Source organism: Magallana gigas, chromosome 5 (genome assembly GCF_963853765.1).
Source record: "Magallana gigas chromosome 5, xbMagGiga1.1, whole genome shotgun sequence".
In the NCBI taxonomy this organism is placed as follows: Eukaryota; Metazoa; Mollusca; class Bivalvia; order Ostreida; family Ostreidae; genus Magallana; species Magallana gigas.
In genome coordinates, this window is record NC_088857.1 from 19,902,879 (window position 1) to 19,921,739 (window position 18,861).

Below are 18,861 nucleotides of genomic sequence, written 5' to 3' on the forward strand. Positions count from 1 at the left end.
ATGTAATTTACTATTACACCCATGACAGACACCAACAGCACCACAATCGACGGGCTCATGCTTATGTTCAGAAGTCACCGTCCACTACAGTGTGGCCAGGATCACACCTTGAGCTAGATGTACCGTAACACATCCCAGCGGAAGGCACTGCAGCTGTTGAACCTCGTACTGAATCCCGCTACGCACACAATATGTGGCCTAAACCTGAAATAATAGATGTAGTGGATGGAAAAACATGCATTGTGAACAATACAGAAGAACCTAAACAACTCAAGAAAAATGAACACTTCTGTCAAATTCTTCCTACTATACTTGCATCAAAAACATCACCGATGATTTACCAAAATCTGCGCTTTGTCACAACCAACAAAAACATTACAAGGGTGCAATTGCAAACACTGTCATTCCGACTCTGTTAAAATCAATCAGGACCAAATTCTTAACCTCGATACTCAACAACAGTTCCAAAGAGCCCTTCTGACACACGACTCTCTATTCGACCCTCACTTCAGTGGTTATAACGGTAAGGTGGGAACATTTAACATGAAGATTAACATGGGACCTACACAACCCCCTCAGAGAAGGGGTCGCCTCCCACAATATTTCAAAGACAAACTACATATTCTGCAAGACAAGTGCAATGAATTAGAGGCCCTTGGAGTCCTGAGAAAACCAGAAGAAATAAACATTACTGTGGAATACCTAAATCCGTCCTTTCTGGTTTCTAAACCAAATGGTGGACATCGACTGGTTACTGCCTTCGAAGACGCTGGGCGCTATTCAAAACCCCAACCATTCCTAATGCCTGACTCTACCCTACGCACCATTAGTCAGTGGAAATATCTTATAGTGACAGACTTAACAAGTGCATTCTATCAGATCCCATTGGCCAGAGAATCAATGCGTTATTGCGGCATTGTTACCCCTTATAAAGGTGTACGTGTTTACACCCGGTGTGCAATTGGGATGCCAGGCTCAGAAACCGCCTTAGAAGAACTCGTGTGCAAGGTCTTAGGAGACCATCTTCAGGCGGGATTTGTTTCGAAGTTAGCAGATGATTTAAACTGCGGAGGAAACACCCCAGAGGAACTTTTACAAAACTGGATCAGTGTAATGATAGCCCTCAATGATTGTGGACTTACGTTATCGGCAGGAAAAACAATCATTTGCCCACGCTCAACGACCATGTTAGGATGGATTTGGACACAGGGGCGTCTTTCTGCAAGCCTCACAAAGTCTCAGTCCTATCCACATGCAAACTTCCAGACACTGTCCATGGCTTGCGCTCATTTATTGGGGCCTACAAGATGTTATCCCGCGTCCTACCAAGCTGTGCACCTCTCGAAAGTGCCGTCAGTGGCCTTCAGTCAAGGGACAAAATCAAGTGGTCAGAAGAGCTGATTGAGAACTTTAACACAGCCCAATGACAACTTAAAGACTCCAAAGAAATCTACCTTCCAAGGAGAGTTGACCATTTGTGGATTATCACTGATGGGTCCGTCAGCAAATGGAGCGACTCTATACATAATGCGTGATGACAAAATCCGTCTCGCTGGATTCTTCAGTGTCAAATTACGAAAGCATCAAGTAACATGGCTCCCATGCGAAATTGAAGCATTGTGTATATCTGGTGATTATATAGGAATCACCTTGTCCGTCCGTCTGTCTGTTCAATTCGTGTCCGGTCCATATCTTTCCTACAGAGAAACATTGGAAGTTCTCACTTCACACAAAGATTGCTTATGACCTAAGGGTGTGTTATGACCTTGACCCAAGGTCAAGGTCACTGGCAGAAAAAGTGCAAAATTCGTGTCCGGTCCATATCTTTTTAATGGAAAAACATTGGAAGACCTTACTTCACACAAAGATTCCTTATGACCTAAGGGTGTGTCATGACCTTGACCAAGGTCTTTTGGTCAAGGTCACTGGAAGAAAAAGTGCAAAATTCGTGTCTGGTCCATATATTTTTAATGGAAAAACATTGAACGTTTTTACTTCACACAAAGATTCCTTATGACCTTAGGGTGTGTCATGACCTTTACCTAAGGTCATTTGGGCAAGGTCATGGTCACTGGCAGAAAAAAAAGCAAATTTCGTGTCCGGTCCATATCTTTTTAATGGAAAAACATTGGAAGTTCTTACTTCACACAAAGATTCCTTATGACCTAAGGGTGTGTCATGACCTTGACCAACGTCATTTGGGCAAGGTCAAGGTCACTGGCAGAAAGAGTGCTAAATTCGTGTCTGGTCCATATCTTTCTTATGGAGAAACCTTGGTAGTTCTTAATTCACATTAAGATTGCTTATAACCTGAGGGTGTGTCATGACCTTGACCCAAGGTCAATTGAGGAAGTTCAATGTCATTGTTTTAAAAAAATTGGGCTCAGTATACCAATAATCCAAAATGTTTATATATTAAATGGCTGCTTGACATGTGGAATTTTGTTTGATACGAGTCATGTCTGTTAACATAAGGATGCAAATGTCCTCGTGCATTAACAGACAACTTGAACTAAAATGCAATTTAAAGAATAGATATTATTTGTGTACTCATATTAGCATTAACAGTTTCAAAAAAATAGAGCAGTTGTTATTTATAAAAAATGGACGGTGAAATAGATTCATCCAATATTTTCTATAATAGAAAAAATACGAGTTATGATTTTTTCTTAGCGGGGGGTATCAATTGTGAGCTTGCTCACAGTACCTCTAGTTAAACTTTTGATAATCGGTCGAAAACCATGCGTGTATAGTGTTATTGAACTGAAAGTAGATTAAAACACTAATTTTGTATGATTATCATTAATATGTCTTATTATAAAATATACTTCTGTAAATGGAATATTCTACCTTATTTGTATAATCTTTTGAGTATTAATACATGAAATTAAGGCCGATATATACGCACTTATTTTTCCTGTAAGTTGTCCGCGTTGTAATCGCGGTCTTGCATTATCCCTTTTCGGCATGCATTATACGGACTTGGAAGTGTATCTGTGTGCGAAAGACGCATGAGTAGTATGTCAATATATTATCATGCGTAGTAATCTATGAGAGTCCAAAAGTGGATTTTTTAACAATTTACACTTATGTCTTTTCTTTAAAAAATCATTAAAATTTTTGAAGATGCAAGCGTTGACAGGTATATTTCTATCACTAGCAAAGATGGTAAAAGGTTACCTTCACTGTACGGATCATACAAGTCATAGCAGAATTGTATGAAAAATCCTTGTTCGGAGCATTATTATCTTCTCTCCCCTTGGTCCAATCTGACTCATATTTCACTCAAAGACTGCCCATGGCCAAAGGGTTTGCAGTGATCTTGAATGAAATTTCAGGTCAAGGCTCAATGTCATATTGAATCACACAAAAACCCTCTTTAGGATCATAATACTCTTCACGGAGACAAATTTGGCTCATTCTTTACATAAACAGAGTTTATTGGTTAATGATATACATTGACTTTGATCCAAGTCAATGTAAAGGTCATAGCAGATCTCTTTATAATAGATGTTCGACTTCAGATAATTTCTAATTTGATTATTCTCTGTTCTGAAAGTCAAATCGTGTCCAAGTTTCTTAAATTGCGGAATGGGCACGGAACAATGACCTAACACGGAACAAAACACATTTGATTTGCTTTCTATGAAATGTAGTCGAATGCTATGTAAGCGTCACAAGATTAAGGGTATTTTCTAAGGAATATTAAGATAAAATTCTTTTCAATTTATTTTTAACCGGGTTTTCCAACGGAAAAATCCGGTTATTGAAATGGTGAAAATAGCGGGTAGGCGGGCGGTTGGCTGCCAAAAGGGTAGCCTCAGTTTTCGGATAAGTCCCCCTACAGTTTTCAAGATAGGAACTTGTTCTTCTGCAGATTAATTGTACATATATATATTAGAGGTGTGCATATTGCTAGGATTTTGATTTCTGATAATTTATAAAAAAAAAAAAAAAAAATACCAGCTTTTGAAATTACTCATTTTTCGGCAAAATATGCCATATAGTACACCCTCATTGTACGGATAACTCCAATTACAGTTTTTAAGATAAGAAGTTGTTCTTTTGCAGATAAATTGTACATGTATCAGAGGTGTGCATATTGCTAGGATTTTTATTTCTGATAATTTATGAACAAAATACCATTTGAACTTTTTGGCAAAATATTACATATAGGGTACTCCATTTAACTGGATACGGTAGGTAGTGTTTATCAACTCATAGTTGACATGGATTATGGATACAGTTCATATAAAACACCCCTGCGAATGTTATTGTCATTTAAATTCTAGACCGCGTGGTTTTATTTGACCCTTTCAGTTTCGCAGTAAAATCGTGCCTCGTGTTTATAGTCTATTTTAGAGAATTTAGGTACTTGTAGTCGAATATAAATTCTAGATGTTTATTGATTTTAAACTTTATCTTCATTAATTGATGGATAAAATGTGTTCTAGAAATAAATGTGACAATACAAAAAAAGTTTTGTTCAGCTGTTGCGAAAATTAACATGCGTAGTAGAGATCCCCTCTAAGAATTAATTTTCGATCCGCGCCTGACCTAGTAATAACATCAATAGTGAAACAGACTATACTGTTTTATGCACAATGTTCCTTGAAAATGGCTCTATATACTAAGTTTCTATGCAAAACATTCATCTTTTTTTTTAAATGGTATTGCACACCACAAGCATCAAACATGGCTATGATTTTATTAAAGCAACCCAATGTTTATTAATATAAACATTGGGTTGCTTTAATAAAATCAACTACTCTACACGTGGTTGAACACGAACGATAACTCTGTTCTGAATATCATCGTTTAATTTATAAAAACCGCTAGATGGTGAAATAAGACATACATCTTAAAAGATGTTGATGTTTTAACATAATCAAAGTAGAATATAATATGAAAAACGACCAGTACTTACGTATTTTGAGAATATTATCCAAACACTTATACTTCCGCTCGAAATTTCACATGAACTGAACAAATCTCGGTGAAGTCTCGTGAACTTTCATTCGAGCACCTCTAGATTTATTTCATACTTAGCAACGATAAAGAAAACATTCCGAACACATTCGCAGGGGTGTAAAAGTGTTGCTGTCAATGTCAATTGTTTAAAAAAGAAAATGTTACAAACTTATAATCATGTAATGCAATTATGCATACTTATATTTTATGAGTTAAATGTAAGGTGAATGTGACGTTAACATTAATTTATTTAAAAAAGACGTACAGTTCAATTAAATCAACGAGTTCTCGATTAAGCCTCCGATTAATCGACTTGTTTCTACGAGTTAAATTGACAGCCCTGTATTGAAAAGAATTTATTTGGATAGAGCTTTTAAATGGTATCTCAGTTATTAGCTTTACCAAACATGTTATTATGAGAATATCTATAGCTAGAGAATAACATCCCTTTTTTATTGCATTTGTTCGGGATAAAGGTATTAAGAAGCATGAAAATAATTCAGTTTTGGAATCCATAATGCTAATAATTAATTAAGCTATTGCTAGACACTATTGTTAGACAATATAAATAGTTTGCAAATAATTAAATACATCTAGTTAGAAATATGCATGGGTCTTTGTTACACATTATCGCCCAGGTAAGCGATGTGGTTTAAGGACAAGCTCTCTTGCAAATTATAAAATCACGAACATAACCACAGTTAAAAGTTCATGCTCGAACTGTGTTTTAGTTTATGAACAAATAGATCAAAGCGTATTTATTTACTAGATATGTTTTCTAGTTTTTCTCTACGTAATTATAAATAATAATTTATGTAATATGACAAGTCTATCAAAAACACTTAAGCTCAGCTAGCATAACACTTCTCGTTAAATAATCTTGACATGTGTATGTTAATTTTTATGACGCACGATAGGAAGAAGTCACGGACTTTATCGCGAGGGTAATTATATAAATTATTATATTAAAACAGTTCCGCTCTGCATTTGTGAATGATTGTACCCTGTCATATATCCAAATATGTTTTATCTCTGAGGCATACTGTATGCCATTATTCTTAAAAGTCAGATTAATTATAAATCACTGGGATATATTTTTACGATAACTAGGAAATTTCGATAGTGTTGATTTAATTAGATTAAGAATGCAATTTTCACATATTGGTCAATTCTCTAGTTAATATTAACAAATATAAAAAATATATACGATGTGCTTAAATCAGTATAGGAATACAGAAAGAAAGGGAATAAATTTATAAATTTTCAAAATCATTTTATTTCACTTTATTGTTATGTGTACGAATGAAAATAAACTACTGAAAAAAAAATACAAAGGTTTGGAAACATTGGTCCATCTCTTGCCAGTTAAATAAATTTACATTTTTTATGAACAAAAAAATAGAACAAACAACTCAATGAAAGTACAAAAGTATTTGAATACAATAATGATGACGATCGTTTGCATGTATAATTACTTACTTCCAAAACATAAGTCCATTTATATAATAATATTCGAATACATTTGGTCCCGTCGTAAGGCGATGTCACGTGACCATAGAAATTAACAATTTAGTCTTGTTAGAGTTCCACTCACGTTTAATAATATACAGGTAACAGTGAGGCAGTGTACGGTTATTATAGGCAGGACACACCACGGAGACGGGCGTACAACACAACATGAAGCGTCTGAGGATTTTAAAACTTTCGTTGGCTCTATGTCTTTTGATAGACAATTGCATTTTTGCCGTGAACGGGGTAAATATTTCTATTTATTTTATTTTTATTTTTTATGGATATGGGTTATTACGAATAAAAAAGGAAATTTTTTAAGAGTTACGTTGATAAAATTTACTTTATTCGGAAAGTTTGTAAAAGATGTAAAACTTTCGAATATTTAAGAGAATTGTTTTAGATTATTTTTTCGAAAGTCTCATTTTTTGCGGTTATATATCTTTTTCACAATTACCGAGAAATAAAGTGAGTAAAAGATATAAACATTACTTATATGTTTATCCTAGTTATTTCAATTTCGTCCTACTTAGATTTTTTAATATTAAGAATACAAAGTATCAATATTGATTTGAAAATTGATCAAGAAAATATGTAAGTGAAAAAAAACAATTTTTTGTTTCAAAATTTCAAGTACAATGGATATTTCGTAGAGTATTATTAATTGATAAAAACATAAATTTAAAAAAACAAATAACTCATTCATGACAAAAGCGTGAACATGTAAATGGGCATTAACGCTGTTTTTCTTGTCATACACGGAAATACACGAAATTCGTACCGCAGGGTCGCCATGTCTTACAAGCGCCCCACAGATAACGATGCTATTATTGTAATCTAAGTAGTGGCTCCTTCATTAAGTTGGCCTTTCACACGAACAATAAATATCATTAACTTTTCGTATTGAACTGAATATTAATGGAATTCTTTTGCACCGGCAGGTGACTTTTAGATCAGCACTCCGCGGTTTTGAAGGTGTATCCTGATTAATAAATTTCCATAATTAAGCAAAAAGTAATAATGAGAAATTGCAGTGGGTAAAAGAACACGATTTTTGTCTTGGCAAAAGAGCCGTTATATTAATGTATTACATGTACGTATATCTCTTACGTATATCTCATATATCGTCAAAGTCAAATTAATTAAATCTGTCATGGTTTGTGACGTTCAGTTATAAACAGTAACTTTCGGAATGTAGCACCAGAAACTCTTTGTTTGATTGATAATTAAGTATTAAGTATTAGCTACAGTAACTCTGTATTTCAGGTTAGTTACAACTTATGATAATGATGAAAAATGATGTTTGAATAAATACTGATAACTCTTCTTAAATCATTTCTCTCTTTATATCTTGCGTGATTTATTGAAAACAAAAATAAATGAAAATTTATTTATCTTCTTCAATAAATTGGTTTCTGGAAATATTTTCTTATGCAATTAAGAATGAACAATTTTTTAATATTTAAACAAAATAAAAAATGCTTAAAAAGTAGAATAGTATTAAAGTTTTTATGAGATTCAACTCATAATGGAAAACGAGCTAGGGAGAAACGATAAAAAAAAAACCCACACATTGCAATTTTGGTGAGTTGTGTTGTTTTGTTTTTAATTTTATTTTTTGAAGGAGAGGGCTCAATTCTAGTAGTTTTATCCGGTTTAACATGTAAGGTAAATAGACCTATTAGAAAGTTTGAGAAAGAAGAATATTTGGCTATGTAAATGAAGGGGAATACACTGCCCACAGATGATGCGCAAAAATTAATTAAACAATTCAGTCATGATGGTATTTACCATAATCTGACAAGTCACACACGGTAAAGCCATCAGATTTGACATCGATTCAATTAGCTTAAATTTTCTTTCGACATAATATCTATCAAAATAGATATTAACTGTCAGATTAAATATATATTGTCTCTTTGGGGAAAATTGCTATTGCGATCAGCTATATGCTTGTGGTTTATGCTTGGATACTATACATACGATTTAGTTGATTTCTGGTTTTACAAGACAAGGGTTTTTTTTTTACGTAGTGGTTTCTTTAACCATAACTTTTATTACATATATTGTAAGTTTTCAATAGGTCTTTATAACAGAACAACGGTACCTATAGCCTTTGTCTCAGACACAAATCTGCAATTCAAATCAAGTCTAGTAATGAAAGTTAGTGTGTAAATTTAAAAAGAAAAAAAATCAGAATTATCTTGAACTCATGTGCTTGGAAATTTAGACACACCTTTCTTTTGCAAAACGTATGTAAATTGTTAAATGGCATATTAATCAAAATGAAAGCTTCACTGTAGACAGTAAGAAAACTGTATATGAATTCGCTGTGACATCTTCGTGCGCGCATTGCACGAAGGTTATCTATTTTTACTCATTAACAAACTTTTTTCTCGGAGATCCAGCTATAAAAATAAATCTGTAATTTGTTTTTTTATCTAATTCATTTTTAAAGGGTGTTTCATGTTATATTACATATTAGATCTACACTGACATTTTGGATTTGATTTGTTAGCTATAACGTTTTATAAGGGAAAAGATTCTTAATATTTAAGCTTTGAATTTTGAATGTATTTCTATATTTTCTATATTTTTTTTCCTTTTAAGATAGTTTTGAAAAAATTTCCCCTTTCATTTAATTTACTACATGTATTATCAATTAAGCCAGTTTTAATAAAAATAAACAACCTTATTCTGTGGAAAAAACAGGTCTGATTATGTCTTATACTGTAGACTCAAATAAATATTTGATTTATTTTAAAAGGATTTTCTTAATAGTCTCTAAATTCAGGAAGAAATACGCAGACTTAACAGGAGATAAATATTAACCAAATATACGCTTTTTAGGGTCATTCCCTTTGACAAGTCCTCAATAAATCGGTACAGATATTCTCTCAAGCATTACCTACCTAATATGAAGCAGAAGGACGTAGTCACTCAAAATACTTCTTCATGTCTTTCAGCAAACGTTTAAAACTGGCGGAACAAGGAAAACCTTTTCGTTCCGGACAAATGCTAATACCGGTGTGAGTTGGAAACGACCAACAGGCACAGGCGGCACAATCCCAAACAGAGGACAAGTGCAAACGGTACAGCTGCCAAAGACAGTACAAAAACCAACGGTGAGCTTCCCACAGACCGTTCAACAGCAGCCAAATCAAAATACACAGCAAAATGTAAGCTCTTTGTTCCTAAATGTCGCTTGTGTGTGTGTGTGTGTGTGGGATTAACAATTGATTGGTTGTAAACCTTAAACATCCTGTGTAACTTGTTGCAAAGGGGATACAGTAACACTTACTATGTGTATTCATGTGCTTGGGTTGCAAAGCAATTAAGCTAACAAACTTTGTGGTCAACTTGAAGATTTGAAGACATCCTCAAGTTTCAACATTATTTTACTATGTAGATTTCTCGTGCTTTTTAATAATTTAAACCTTATTATATTTCAACTTATCGGTAGAATTTACAATTTCTTGAAAGTTCTGATATTTCATATTATAAAGTACAATTGTTTTCGTTATTACTACCTGTATTTAATCCAAATTAATGTTCCAATTAATAAAATACTCAAATGAACAATCTCTTCATTCACTGCATAAACAATTAACGTTGTTCAAGGTAGAACCAAATTTCTAAGTATTTTACTTTGAGAGAAGATCTAGGCTTGGTGGTGCTATAATTGCTTTATTAATATTTTGTTTTGAAAAGGATGACAAGTTTGATTACACTTGTTTTTTTGCTTTGGCAGAATCAAGGCGGTTTTGGATTTGGAGCAGACCCACAGCCCAAACAAGATCAATGGCAACAACAGCAATATCAAAACCCACAACAACCAAGTGTTCAATATCCACCGCAAGTAAGCACAGGTCAGCAACCAAACCAAGGATGGCAGCCACCACAACAAAATCAAATTCCTCAACAGCAACCTCTACAACCTGAGCCACAAAATACTCAAACACGTCAACAACAGTCTTGGCAACAGCAAGAGCCACAAGGAAATAGTCAACAGCAATGGCAACAACCGGAGCCACAACTTCAACAGTCTCAGACCTTTCCGGCTAGAAACCAACAAGGAAATGGTCAACAATCTTGGCAACAACCCGAGCCACAGCAACCAGAACCACAGCAACAACCGTGGCAACAATCTCAGGGTAATCAGATATCTCCACAAGTCGTACAAACCAGGCCAGAACAAAATCAACCGCAATGGCCTCAAAATAATCAGCAAACACAGAATTTCCAACCACAACCCGCACAGCAAAGTTGGAATCAAGGGCCAAGTCAAAACCCAGAACCACAGTACCCACCACAGTTCCAACCTCCAGGTACACAACAAGAACAGCCACAAAATCAGTGGTATCCTCCAACACAACAAAACTCTGAACCTCAAGTTAACACACAGGTTCGGAGACCTTCACCACAGGGTTGGGTTCAATCTCAGCCTCAAGAACCACAGGTTCAGCCTCCGCAACAACAACAATGGCAGCCTCAACCACCACAGCAACCACAACCACCACAGCAACAACAACCGCCACAACAGCAGACACACCAATGGAATCATCACCAAAACCAACAGCCCAATCCAACGCAACAATCTCAATGGCAACCTCCTGTGGAACAACCAGCGCCAAACCAGTGGCCGCAAACACAACAGCAACAAGGTATTATAGATAGATTTACATTTGAAACTAAACATCAAGAACTTGAATATAGGGTATTTTTAAAATTAAAAGTTTAAGTTTAAGACTGTGAACCTCAACTTTATGAACTGTTAAGTTCAAACCCTTTATATAGACTCGTTTTGGCACGGTTTGAATTATGTATGTTTACAAAAGATTAAACTTTTCAATTTGGTATTCAACGATGGTTTTGTGACTATAAATCACAAAACGAAAGGAGGAGTATCAGTTTTGGAAAGAATATGACATTTTAGGTTTTTTCTTTTTAACGCAAAAGTTTACATAATAAGGTTGCCATGAAATAACGATATTTTATCAAAAATATGTCATTGCTAAATCATAAAACAAACAATACCTTGCTTGACACATTAGGACCATATCCACAACAACCATCACCACCACTCAATAACCAAGTCCAAGGTGGTCTCCCTGAAAAGTTGCAAATTGGAACAACAACTCCGCCAGGTGCTTTGTTTGCAGACCTGATTCAGAACCAAAACCCCCAACAAAACCAAGCCTACCAGCCCCCGCAACAAACTGGTTTTCAATCCCACCAGCAACCTCATCAGCAACGGCAACAACAGCAGTCCCCACCTTATCCTGGTGTACAAGTACAACCACCAGTGCAAGTGCACTCCAATCCATTTGCGGGCAGACCAGGTGCCGTTCCTCACTCTCCCCAGGTACCCCAACCCAGTGTACCTGTGGCCCCACCTAAGCCTATCTTCGCAGGCAGACCTGAGCCAATTACCCCTGCCCCACCGCAAGCTTCCTGGACGACACCCGCTATCGTGTATCGGCCAACAACCCCTGCCTACGTGCCACCGACCCCAGGTTATACTTTGTGTAAAGCTGTCGTTTGCGACACCTAAAAAACCAAACACACCTGCTTTTCAAACTATGCACGATATAATCAGTACTCTCCTATCCATGTCCTGTTCGTTGCTGTGAAGTAATATCTACCTGCACATGTTCAGTAGCTCTATTGTTAACACTATTTAATTGCACAAGCTGATTAACACAGCAATTTACCAATTTTCCAGCTTTCAATAATATTATTGAATTTAAAACGGCTATGTGCAGATCAAAGTGTTCCATACATGTAAAGAACATTTGCTATGGTAATAAAATATGTATTTGGTGTATTTGTTTGCATTAATATGTTATTGTCATATATTTCACTTTCAGTGTCTTTCTAACTGCACCTTTAATGTTTTATATAACTATATTACGAGTACTTGTCAGATATCGAAATATTCCTAGTATGTCGATCATATTATTTTAAACAAAGTTAAGAAAAAAACTTTTTCAGATTGTTTTCCAAAATTATGTATTACCAACGGAAATTTATGGTTGTATAAACAATATTTTGACTATGGCTTAACCTTTGACCTGTCATCTTTCACCAGCTCCAGTTGTGACGACCCCAGCACCTCCAGTTTCCTCCACTGTTGCAGGAGAGGGTCTTAATTGCTATACCACCCAGGAGTGCGAGGTCGGTTGTTGTTACGGACCCGACGGACAGCTCCTGGATATGTCCACTTACGGACCAGGTGGCCCTAAGGAATACCAAGGTATGTGCAACCTTTTAAAAGTTAAACATCAACGATAAACTTATTTGGAAATTCATTATTCATACGATTTACAGAGATATCTAGGCTTCGTAAGTTGGTTTTTGCATTTTGTTGTGGCCAGCCTTTAAAATCACTACCTGATCAGTCATATCATGTATTTTAGTAAGTTTAGCATTGTGTATATTTTATTTTTTGTTTGGTTAATTTACGATTTTCCGGACACATGCAAACATAGTAACTAAACCCCACACATTCAACATGCTTAAAAAAAATTTCCAAAGAAAACCTCCATTATGAATATTTATTGACAAATAGTCTATGTCTATGCCGATCGATTCACTGTTTGATTTTACACTTGAATTCAGTAACCGGCAAATGTTGGATCCGTACCCCAGGTCGCAAGGATCGATGTGATGACCTGTGCCCTTGCTCTACAGGTAAGTTTAAACTCTTTCTTAATTCAGGTCTCATTGTCTATTGACACTGTTTCATTCACTTTTAATTTTGAAGAACATCATTCCTCATTTTGAATTTGCAACCATTGATGACAAGCTTCGTTTATGATTCAACCATGTTTTTTAGAATTCAATCATAATTTTCAATTTCCATATATCATGTCTTGATTTGTTTTCTGGTCTTGCTGTTTAACCCAATATCAAAAACGATTGACTAGAATTGGGATTCTTCAACAGCTTTTTATGTAAATTGTATGTATGTTCTTGAAAACAGATAACGACACCTCAGTGCAAACAACAAAAATAGTCTTTCATGTTTAGCTTAGCTGCTTTGCAATAATTACTCGTATGGTCAAAGCTTGTGCACATTTATTTTCATAGGAAATACGTGTTACAAAAGGTACCTACCTGATTATAAACTTGCCGAGACATTGGCCCAAAACAAATCCGTAAATATCTATGACGTCAAAATCCCGCCTCCTCCGGCGGAGTGTGTTCTTAATGAAATCGTGGAGGCAGAGAGAAATGCTTTTTGGCGGTGCTATTTTGACATTCATTGTTCCGCTCAAGTCTGATTTAATACTTTGGACATTACATATCTGTCTCCAGTTTGATATTAATGAGATTATTTTCGTGATAACTTTTACAGTAGCATTAGAAATGCTCAGTGATGGTTCTTATTATATCTGTAAATTATGCACATATCACTAATTGCTCAAACACTCGTACGTAAATTTTGTTGTTTAATACCAAAACTAACACAACGTGCGACTTCTCCATGCTTTTATTTTTAAAAATTGTAATATATGTTCATTGTTCAACATACGATTTGTGCTTTGTGTAGTCAGTCAAATTGTGAATTGTGATATAAATTTTATTAACACTTGTTTAATAAACGTCGATGAAGCTTTTACTACATTCATTTTGTGGGTGTGGGAATGAAATAGTCACAGTTTATATCGCCTCGCTGTTTCGGCTTCCTTTAACCACTAATGATGCACTGCCTCTGTGAAATTCATCAGCACAGGTAAGAAGTCCATTTTTGGAAAATTAGCTAGTCTTGTAAAGTGTAAAACACGCTTTATTAATTATTTCACTGTTGCTTACGAATAGGCATTTCAAAATTTTAAATGCTTAATATTACAATTTAATCTTTTTTGGTTTTTTGCAAAACATTTTGACAAGTAGGCAAGGTACGTTTTCTCTTCCATGTTTTTACTGATTAGAAAAATGCATACATCATTCAAATAAATTTATAATGTTATATTGTGTATCAAAGCATGCTGCTAGTTTGCCAAAAATGGTGTTTAGTTGACCCATGCAAACAATTTTACATGTTAATGATTTTGTTATACCCACTTGGTGCCTAAAATTACCAAATAGATGTTCACTCAACAAAAACTGTTAATGAGTAATGAGTACACTAATAAATAATTTATTTTTACCAATATTTTTACACTAAAAGCAGTACAAGTACAAAGACCATGCTGTAAAAAATAAACAAAAATTTTACGTAATTTTTTTTTTAATATAAGGAACTTTGAATGATATTGTCGCAGTACTTACTACCCACAGAATCACGTAACAAACTAAACTGCTTTCATTTGTCGTTATGTTGAATGTTATCATCTTGTTAATATTATAGTGCTGTATCTGTGAATGAAACTTTACTAACGTATTGTAATGCTAGAACGGTCTTTATAGCAAACCCCTTTGTTTACATATCTCCTAATATAGACAGTTGACTTATACGTGCATTTCCTTTCCTTAGGGTATACGTGTGACCAGGATTACAACCCGATCTATCCAGGAACTCCACAGTACGTCCCAGGAGGCAAGAAAATGTTCACCAAGCCTCCACGCAAATGCAAGGATAGCAAAATCGTTAAAATTAAACAAATTGTATTCTGGGAGTGTTACAAGGACCACTTCTGCTCCGGATTCCCCAATGTCTAGGAGACAACCTTTCTCATGCAGCGTGGCTCGTGCTATTCTGAGCCAAAGGAGTCTTATCTATTTTCTCTAAGTAGTATATGCCTTATTTTGTAATTTAAGAAAAAAAATGGCTAAATTTGCGATGGCGGTGACAATTTAATGTGGCAAACACTGAACACGTTGCTCGTAATTGGTTCACCGGGTTTTAGTGATATGACCTGACTTCTTCGTTGTGATTGCTTCTGTGGATTATGTGTTTATGAACACTTACAGAGATCATCCCCCAAAGAGAGAATTGTGTTAATTTATCAATCGTACCATTTAAATCTGATGACAGTCGCCCAACTTCTTTTACTTTATAAATATTTGAGGCATGACTGGAAACGTGTTCAAATGTTTCTACCTAAGGTGGGGGGATTTACAGAAATTATTGTAGTTTTCATATAAAGATTTTGTTGTTGTCCTATTTATGAACGTGAAGAACTATTTATACAACTACAGTGGTTATCATTTTCTTATGTCACATAAACATTGTCATAGATGCGGTTTGGATGATAAATAAACCGTTTTTACATCCTGATGTGTGAATTTATTTGTCTTCACTCGAATAGAAATTCTAATTAAATTGGACAACTTTTCTTCGGTGTCTTCAGAGTTTTAATGAATGCTTGTGAAACATCACGTTTTTGCGCATAAATTTAATTGATGGTAGGTATATGTTTGCCCAGAAAAAAAACACACGCAAGGTAAAAACTTTAAAACCAAAATAAGATACGATCTTTTTTTCTTTTTTTTTGCCTATATAGATATGAAAGTATACTGAGTTATGGACCAAAAAAATAAATATTTTAAATGATAGATGAACGAAATGTTGATCACGTTCTTTAATAAGAGTTATTTTTAGCACAAGGCGTTTACAACAGGGCTATTTTAGATACAAAACACAGGTAATATACACGATTCCATTCGTGGTAATATTTCTCAAACGATGATGACTATAATTATGCTCAGTGACAAAATAATTCCGTGATATTTGTGACATTTATCTTGAAATGACATTTTGTATAAATCTAATGCACCAGAGACATGTATGCATAGCATTATCAAATTTTATTAATTAAAGTTAACATAATTATTTGATTAAAATGTTACTATGTATATAGTGCTGTAAAACTGTCCCTCCAAAGTATTCGCACATAGTCAACCTATTTTATGTTTCTGTGTTGTTTTATTTCCGGTGAAAAACAATGTATATTCGGTCTGCTCCCGCGTATTAATAGCGTTTCATAAATATATTTAACTATATGCATTAACTAGGGTTTTGGTTTTGCAGAGGAACTTGTATGTTATCGGAAATACATTCCAGTGTATCCGAGAAATAAATCCAAAAGCGGAAAGGAAGTAGAAGTCGAAATGCCAGTTCCTCCCCGGAAGTGTGTTGGACACGAGATTGCTGATGCTGAAAGAAAGGCATTCTGGGATTGTTACAGAGATTCTAATTGTTCTGGGTCTCCTCCATAGCTACTTAGCCTCTTGGAAATCTGTTTCACTGTAAAACATTGTCTGTCTGTTGTGGTGTTCTCATTTTTAATATGATCGCATGTGCCATATGACATTTGATGACGAAATAATATAAAAATTACGTTATATATGCATTCAGTCTCTCTTTACTATTTCATCATTTCAGTGACGAAATGCTATTTTTTTGTCGAACGATAACACTTACTGGGTCAAATGAAGAAAATGATGTAAACAATCGCTATACTCTGAAATATCTGAAGAAAAATTCGAATTCAGACAGATATTAGACGTTTTCGAATCAATGAACAATAAGAGGACTGTTTTCATATGTTTGACTGGCACTGTAATTAGGGGATTTTCAGTGTGCAGCCCTAAGTTTCGAAGAGAATAAAACTGCAAAAAGTACGAAGATTTGGTTTAACGATACCACTGGAACATCGGTCATTAAAAAATAGAACGGGAAATTTTGTTCGATATCCTTTCTGTAATTTGTTTTGAATAATGATGTGTTTATACCCCACAAAGAATGTTATATGTTTTCTACACTTCTACACATCGAACGTTGCATGCAAATTTTTTTAGTATTTCACTAAAATATATTTTAAATTTGGAACGTAAAACCCGACATCAAAATCTTAAATCTTAAGATGTTGCTTATATGAAAACCAAAGGAAAGTAACTATATGTCTTTAGGAAACTATCTATATTAATCCATACCTAAGGGATGAGTCTCTTTGTAAAAGGGTATAGGAATCAATCCAGAGTACAACGTCAATTATGGTAGAAACCAGCCATAACACTGAAGAAACTTTGGGGGAATGATTAGTCCATGCACTAATTTACAAAAAAAAATTCATTAATAACAATCGACATCATGGCACAGTAAAACTCACTTTTATATACTACTAGTATATATAATATATTCTAGTTATATTTTACCCACATCATATATCATATCATATATATTCAAATCAAATTTCATCAAACAACTGTACAATTGTCACCCCCACCCCTTGATAGGCTCTTTAAAATCTAAGCTTATAGCATTATATTAACCAGGAAGTTAATTTTTGCCTTAAAGGAGGAAACAAAAAAGCAATTGTGTTCCTTAAGGACGCTGTTCTTTCGCTGTTGTCACAAATGTATCAATGTGTGAGTCAGTGTATACCGTTTTAACCTGTACAGCAATAAATATCAACCCGTGTAGTGGAATTATCAATTCTACTGTGAAATGTTTAAAGACAACTTGGTTATACCTGTATTCACTCGTGCCTAACAAAGCAAAATTTGATTAATCTTTGTATACCTGTATCGGTAAGAAATAGAATACAGACAGTATATTACACTTAAAGGTACCCATTGTCATTAATTTATGATTGATGTACAGAATTTGACAATAAAGCATTGTGCAACCCTGGTAATAAATGGAATATTTTATTACAAATATTTGTATTCACCAGAATGCACTGGGAACTTGTTAGGTTTGGTGTTAATCATGGTTCACTGTTCATTTCCTGAACTATACATATCCTTCATTTATCCCTGTGTTCTATTTAAACAGGGTCACTTTTGGCCATAATCCCATTAATATCAGAAAAATAAACCTAAGGACAAAAATGAGCTCGTTTAACTTTTATGGCTACGGTAACTGATATGGCACGAGTAACTTTCAAATTACAAGACGCATATTATATTACATGTAACTTCATAGGATCCTCTAAACAGTATAAAAATAATTGTCGTATTTTTTTATCTTTGAGAAAAGTACAATTCATTAAGTTTTACATTATAATAAGTAAGTTTAATATCCAGTTTATTTTCAAAATGCGAAAAATGTCAAAACATGTATTTTCCCCAGAAAAATGTATTTAATTTACAAAAACAAAGGCCTGATCATAAAGAGACATTTCTTTTGCTAAATTCGTATGCTAAATGGGTAGGAATATTTGCAAGCAAAAAAGTGCATATTGCTAAGTATTCAACTACGGTGTACTATAAATTGGTCTCATACATTGTTTGGAATATGCCATGTACTGTAAATTTCTGTTTATTCTACATGTTACTGTTGAACATCTAAGGGTACGGGTAGGTAACTCAAACTATAATACTAGGCAGATACAGCAAGGTTCAAAATAATACAACCTTCGTATACGGACAGATTTCAGCAAGTTTTGTGTCTTTAATTCACCCATATGGTACTTCAAAAGGACAGTA

The 18,861-nt window shown here is 34.5% G+C and overlaps 2 protein-coding genes across 4 annotated transcripts; both read left to right on the forward strand.

Moving 5' to 3' along the window:
- Positions 1-543: 543 nt before the first annotated feature.
- Positions 544-1,401, forward strand: LOC136275408 (uncharacterized). Its single transcript, XM_066084411.1, has one exon. The coding sequence runs from the start codon at positions 544-546 to the stop codon at positions 1,399-1,401; it is 858 nt and encodes a 285-aa protein (XP_065940483.1).
- A 5,176-nt stretch (positions 1,402-6,577) lies between these two features.
- LOC105329537 (transcription factor SPT20 homolog) lies at positions 6,578-16,715 on the forward strand. Of its 3 annotated transcripts, none has more exons than XM_034445539.2 (7): positions 6,578-6,726; positions 9,447-9,659; positions 10,232-11,144; positions 11,535-11,996; positions 12,572-12,736; positions 13,102-13,173; positions 16,460-16,715. In XM_034445539.2, the coding sequence occupies exons 1-7, from the start codon at positions 6,649-6,651 to the stop codon at positions 16,645-16,647; spliced, it is 2,091 nt and encodes a 696-aa protein (XP_034301430.2). In that variant the 5' UTR covers positions 6,578-6,648; the 3' UTR covers positions 16,648-16,715. The 3 variants fall into 3 exon arrangements, with proteins under 3 accessions (XP_034301430.2, XP_065940692.1, XP_065940691.1); XM_066084620.1 differs by lacking the exon at positions 16,460-16,715 and adding an exon at positions 14,963-15,706; XM_066084619.1 differs by lacking the exon at positions 16,460-16,715 and adding an exon at positions 13,573-14,581.
- Positions 16,716-18,861: the final 2,146 nt, after the last annotated feature.